General features: G+C 44.7%; 1 protein-coding gene across 2 annotated transcripts; it reads left to right on the plus strand.

Annotated features, from left to right (window-relative positions):
* The first annotated feature begins 1,191 nt into the window (after positions 1-1,191).
* OTX2 (orthodenticle homeobox 2) lies at positions 1,192-5,101 on the plus strand. Of its 2 annotated transcripts, none has more exons than XM_077122240.1 (3): positions 1,192-1,288; positions 2,303-2,478; positions 4,481-5,101. In XM_077122240.1, the coding sequence occupies exons 1-3, from the start codon at positions 1,192-1,194 to the stop codon at positions 5,099-5,101; spliced, it is 894 nt and encodes a 297-aa protein (XP_076978355.1). The 2 variants fall into 2 exon arrangements, with proteins under 2 accessions (XP_076978355.1, XP_076978356.1); XM_077122241.1 differs by having other exon boundaries at positions 2,327-2,478.
* The last annotated feature ends 1,618 nt before the right edge of the window (positions 5,102-6,719 follow it).

Below are 6,719 nucleotides of genomic sequence, written 5' to 3' on the forward strand. Positions count from 1 at the left end.
AATGTGCAAAAGGCAGCTAGAGTTAAACAGGAAACTGCTGCAGCAGCTGAGGACCCAAATGTCCGAAAATTTGCCTCCTGCAGGATCTGCAGCCTCCACACATCAAAATCAACATGGAAGTGGCTTTCACTACAAATGCACAAGCTTTCTACTTGCAAATGTGGAGTCCTGTCATTTATCTAACTGTTAGGATTCTAGCTTTACTTCATGATTTCTAGCAAGCCCCGTGCCAATCTTGAAGACATTTTGTTAAAGTATGTTTAGATATTTGATGGGTGTTGATTAAAAGTCAAATACTTGTTTGTTTAGCTTTAGTTCTTTAGATGCATATAATCAAGGTTCTCCAAAACCCTAATAAATCTGTTGCTTACCTCTAAATCTAATTACCCTGACTACTAATTAGGTGAAAATGATGACTGGAAATGACTTCAAATGTGGAATAATAGTGGTTGAGCAGTTTTCTCAAGCTTGTCGATTAGTGATTGGTATTTTAGATGTTAAATGTACTTACATTTTAGGTTCACAGCAGTTGAAAGTGGTAAAAACCTAAGATAATTAAAATCTCTGCCGTGGAAAGGCAACAGTCTGGGGAGAGGTAGATTTCTTGAATTGTTTCTTTGTTTCTCACCAATGGGCTTTGTTATCAGCATTATTTATTTAGCCAAAGAGTTCTTTGTCTCTGCAAATGGCCCCAATCAAGTTTTGTTTGAGACAATTAGCTAGTGCCAGCCAATGAGTCCTATGCAAATGTAGGGCTAGGAATGCAATGTGTGCATTTGAAGGCGTGGGGTTTTGTTCTTGGGGGGGGGGGGAGGCAGATTGTAATTGCTTTCTTCTGGGTACTTTTTTTTTTTTGGTTTAGTGTGGGGGGTGGGGAAGACAGGTTTATCTAGTCTTCATCCCCTCTAGTTCCACTGCAGCTGGGGGAGGAGGGGCGGAGGGTATCTGCCAGCCCTTTAAAAGCCTCTGCCTTACCTAAACTGGGTTCTTTTTAAGTTAGTGGTGGAACGTGGAGGAGCTGCTGCCTCCGAAACAGTAAACCAGCACCTCTGTTTGTTTGGTTTGCCCTCAGTTTCACCACCCCAAATTCATCTGCTAAGGATCCTGAGTTTGTGCGCCCCAGGAGAAGAGAGATCGCTCAACTGGGTCCCCCTGATTTGGGCCGACTTTGCGCCTCCAAACAACCTTAGCATGATGTCTTATCTTAAGCAACCGCCTTACGCAGTCAATGGTCTGAGTCTGACCACTTCGGGGATGGACTTGCTGCACCCCTCTGTGGGGTACCCGGGTAAGTGAGTCGCGCAGCATCTCCCATACCGCCCTTCCCCACGCCCGCCGTGGAACACCCTTTTCCCCCCAAAGCACTACCCCACTGTAGCTCCAGGCGAGCCCCCACTGGCCTTTCTTTACGAAGAATCGTCTCAGATCCACCGTGCATTAACCCTCCCGGGAGAAAGAGCAAGGCTAGGGGAGAAGCGCGTGGTTGGATATGCAAAGGCTGCAGGAAATCCCGCCGCTTCGTTCTTAAACCAAGTGAACAGAGCACTCGCACTGGGGTCGGGTGAGGGATGTCACTGCCGTAGCCGTGTGAACTAGAGGCCCCTGTCCCTAGCTCCAGGCCCAAGTCCTCGGAAGTGCTGTCTTGGAGAAGCCAGGTTTTCTCTTCCTCTCTCCTCCTTCACCCTCCTCCTTCCTCGATCTCCCCGCTAACCCGGGGCTGCCGCCCCAACCTCCAGACCCTACAGCACTCATTCCGGGAGGTGTCGCTTCTCCGATGTAGCTTCCCTCAGGTGCTGGGGCTTTCCGATCAGATGGTTTTTAAACAATCCTTCCAGAAGGAGAAGCCTAACCCATGCCCCCATTTTAAAGATGCAGGAGCAAAGGCCCTTTCATGCTCCCTAAAAGCCATGGGGGCAGGACAGAGACGCGCCCAGTTGACCCAGCTGCCATCCCCGAAGATGCCTAGACTTCGAAATGGCTTTTTTGTTGTTGTTGGGGATTAATTTCGGAAGTTTTTGCTTTTGTTTTTCCTCCTCCTTACGTTAGTCTTGTTAGCAATCTAAGCGACGCTTAGGCTGCAGCGATCTCCAGCGTCGGGAGAACTGGGGGCTGCCCCGGCGCGGGCAGTGTGTGTCTCGGGACCCGGGAGCAGAGGCGGGGAGTGGGTGGGGAGGGCACTGCTAGGCTCTGACTGAGGGCGGGGAGGACCTGGGACTGCCGAGGGGCTGGGGGGTGGGCGGAGGGGAGGCGGGAAGACCGACGGAGACCCCTATGACTGAGACACTGCCCCCCCACCCTAAAGGGCCCTGGGCTTCTTGTCCCGCAGCCACCCCCCGGAAACAGCGCCGGGAGAGGACGACTTTCACCCGGGCGCAGCTAGACGTGCTGGAAGCGCTGTTTGCCAAGACCCGGTACCCAGATATCTTCATGCGGGAGGAGGTGGCGCTGAAAATCAACTTGCCGGAGTCCAGGGTGCAGGTAGGCAGATGGAGAAAGAGCTACAAAGCCATCCTTCCTGCCATGCCAGGACCACCACCCCTACCCCCTCCCGCCGCAGCGCGGTGTATGTCGATGACCAGGAGAGAGCCCCAGGTCCTCCGGAGAACAGAAGAAGGCTTGGTTCTTAACTCTCCTTTGGAGACCAGTAAATTATTCTGACTCCCTTTGAGTGTCTCTTTTTCCTCCAGCCATTTTTTTTTTTTTTTGCCTCCTCATCCCTACCAAAACCATATAATCATATGTCCCAGTTTGCTAGGTAAGAGGAGGGGCAGTTTAGTTGTAGTGATAAAGCAAAGTCCTAGAAGCCTTAGTTTCATGGTGGAAAGGGATTCAGCCTTGGTCAGATTTCAAAGGTAGTCCTAATAATCCTTCTCCTATGCAGATATCCTCAGCTCTTCTCATATACCTCTAGAGGGGAAAGAAGCTCAGTTCTTAGGCAGTCCACATATTTTTACAGACGAAGGAAGGAATAGAGTAGTAAATGACTTGTTCAAGGCCACACCTCAGTTTGGTGGTAAAACCAGACTGTAGAAGCAAAATTGAACAGAAAAAGAGTTTTCTTTGACTTACTAGGGACTAAACAGAATTTGCTAGCAATGGGCCATGTGGCAAATAAAGTATCTACATAATAACCCCAGTGACATCCTTATCCCCCAGTCACCTAAAGTTTAAGTAAACTTGATCCCTTAGAGTTTTTCTGAACTGGAGAAGGAAAGTCAACTCCAACTTGCCTGGAGAGCAACTCTAGTAAAGAGTTCTCTAGAAAAAAGTGGTTAGTACCCAAACCCCAAACTTGCCTGGAACTCACCTTCAGCTAGACATGTTTGTGAAAGTGCAAATATCAGTGTGAACTGCAGACCAGGAAAGAGGCTTTTCCAAAGTAGGGTGAAAGACATTTCAGTGCTTGTGAGGCTTGAATCAAAAATTCTCACTGGAAGAAAGCAAATGGATCTGAATAGTTTGGTGGTGTTGATATCAGCCTCAATGGCACCATTTACCCAGAGTTAACACATTCATATGGAGGGCTCACTCCATATAAGGACGAGTAAGGGATTTGCAGTTCAGAAAATTGCAGTAGTTTCTCAGAGCAGCCCCCTTATGCACTAAACATAGCTCTCTTCATTGCAGAACATGAACTGGGCTGGTAAAGAGGATTTTCAAAGTTGCATGCAGGGGCTTAAATTCAAGTCAGGAAACATAGTGCAGGAAACTGAATCCATGTGCTGAGTGGCACTAACCTTAAGGCACTGACTCCAGTTTCAGAGTTGAGGCTAATGGAGAGGACTTTCCTCGAGCTCAAAAGCAGAATACATACAGGTCACTCCAGTTACCTTAAAAAAGCTTTCAGCAAATAATGGCTTTTAAAGCTCCTTCTTCAACAGGATAACTTATCTTCTCCTTGGAGCTTTCTTTTATAAGTGGGGTCTTTCTAGGACAGATAAGAGGTAAGGTGATGGAACCAACATCTGTATTACCAGTTGCTTCTTGGAAGATGGCCTGTAAACTATTTGGATTTGAGCTGTTCTTATTGTCACGTATCAATAAAACTGTTTCCCCACTTCCCTTGTGTTTCCCTCAGACAGACATAGAAGTATTCTATTCCATTGTGAAGTGTTTCAGTGTGTGTGTGTGTGTGTATTTCTATGTGTATGTGCATATCAGAGATGATGACAGCGAAGAAGGGATAGGAAAGTGGGGTGGAGAATTTTTAGCCATATGATTTGGCTAAAAATTTTGTGCTTTAAATTTTATTGTTCTAGGCAAGACGTAAAGCCAGGTTAAGTGCTGTTAGACAGAACTTCCCAACATCCTTATACATCCAGGAGCACGCATGAGAGTTTCACAAGATGGGTGTTCAGTAGCCCAAGAGAGCGTTCACTTAACTCAACTGCCCATGTAGGAAAGATATATAATCTAGGAAGTGCTCTTGTCATAGAGGAATTACTAAAACCACATTAAAGATGTTTCTTTCCCGCTCCAGGTATGGTTTAAGAATCGAAGAGCTAAGTGCCGTCAACAACAGCAGCAACAACAGAATGGAGGTCAAAACAAAGTGAGACCTGCCAAAAAGAAGACGTCTCCAGCTCGGGAAGTGAGTTCTGAGAGTGGAACAAGTGGCCAATTCACTCCCCCCTCTAGCACCTCAGTCCCGGCCATTTCCAGCAGCAGTGCCCCGGTATCTATCTGGAGCCCAGCTTCCATCTCCCCACTCTCAGACCCCTTGTCCACCTCCTCTTCCTGCATGCAGAGGTCCTATCCCATGACCTATACTCAGGCTTCAGGTTATAGTCAAGGATATGCTGGCTCAACTTCCTACTTTGGGGGCATGGACTGTGGATCTTATTTGACCCCTATGCATCACCAGCTTCCTGGACCAGGGGCCACACTCAGCCCCATGGGTACCAATGCAGTCACCAGCCATCTCAATCAGTCCCCAGCTTCTCTCTCCACCCAGGGATATGGAGCTTCAAGCTTGGGTTTTAACTCAACCACTGATTGCTTGGATTATAAGGACCAAACTGCCTCCTGGAAGCTTAACTTCAACGCTGACTGCTTGGATTATAAAGATCAGACATCCTCGTGGAAATTCCAGGTTTTGTGAAGGCCTGCTGTAGAACCTCTTTTTGTGGGTGATTTTTAAATATACTGGGCTGGACATTCCAGTTTTAGCCAGGCACTGGTTAAGAGTTAGATGGGATGATGTCAGACTCATCTTTTCTGATCAAAGTTCTGGGAAGCATAGAAGGAAAAATGAAGGGCCTCAGAGGGGCCTACCAACCAGCAACCTGACATGGACAAACCGATCTACTTAAGGTCATAGTTTTTAGATCATTGGTTTCCCTGATTTGCAAAGTGATCACAAGCATTCTAGCCATGTGCAACTAAACATCACCAAAAACAAACAATATCAAAACAAAACTAAGTTGTGAGGAGAGAGAAGGTCATAGCCTCCTTAAGCAGAGGTGTTCCAATGTTTTAGCCAATCCTTGGTTGAATATTAGGAATGGACAGTGTCTCAAGCTCATTCACGTTTCATGACCAACTGGTAGTTGGCACTGAAAAACTTTTCAGGGCTGTGTGAATTGTGCGACTGATTGTCCTAGATGCACTACTTTATTTAAAAAAAAATAATGTTCATAAGGAGTCAATATGTAGTTTAAGAGACAATCAGTGTGTGTCTTATATAAATGGTACATCTGTGGTTTTAAATCTGTGCTAGACTTCAAAACTGTGATCTGTTATTGTATGCAACCTTGAACTCCACCTCTGCAGGGGTTCTTCTGTGATTAAATAGGTTTTAATTATAAGCAAAATTCAGAGCAACTGAGTACTTATCTAAAAAGATTACCTTTGGCTGGAGGTGAGCTGCACTGAAAGTATACAACAAAATGTCTCTGGATGAGGAGTAAGAGAAGAGAAACAAAAGGACACTAATTCATCTGTAATTTACTGTTGGTAAACCTAGCAGTAAAGAGACACTGGTCAATTGCTCTGACCCTGATGAATTTAAGAATTTATAAACTGAGATCATTGTTGTTTATGCTTGCAGATGTTAACTGGAAAAGTTATATATGCATAAACCTTTTGTTCCTGGATTTGGCAGATATGTATAATTATATTAAAATGGTTCTAGCACAACCTTGGGTCCAGTTTAATTTTATACCACTATTTATGAATGGAAAGCCTACATTAAGTTTCTTTCCCCAAACATGCTTTTTTTAGGGCAAGAAGGAGGGCAAACATTTTTATTATATTTATATTTATATTTTTGCTAATTCATGGTTGAACTGAAAATGGATGGTGATAGTATGTAAGCTTTTTGAGTTTCATCAGAATTGCTCTGACATTGAATTTAGAGAACCTAATAGTCACTTGGATCTTGTTCTCCCTGCTTTTCCCTGCCTATGACACATCATAATGATTTCACAGGAACTTTATTAGTAGTTTATGTATACAAAATTTTTTAAGAAGGGTAAGGAAAATCTGGAGTAGCTCAGAAAAAATGAGAATGACAAGAATTTCTTGTTTCTATTCTCTATTTGATTAAAGAGATTTTTTTAAAAACTTCCAAAAAATCTGAGGTAAACATGACAGGGAGTGTAATCAGAATCTGAAAGCAATTCAGGCAGAAATGATTTCTGAACAATAGAGTTTCAGAAAAGTTTTAAAACCTATAATTTCAGTAGTTGAACATAAGGCACTCTGGTCAGTTTTTTTTT

This window comes from Tamandua tetradactyla, chromosome 12, assembly GCF_023851605.1.
Source record: "Tamandua tetradactyla isolate mTamTet1 chromosome 12, mTamTet1.pri, whole genome shotgun sequence".
NCBI classification, from domain to species: Eukaryota; Metazoa; Chordata; class Mammalia; order Pilosa; family Myrmecophagidae; genus Tamandua; species Tamandua tetradactyla.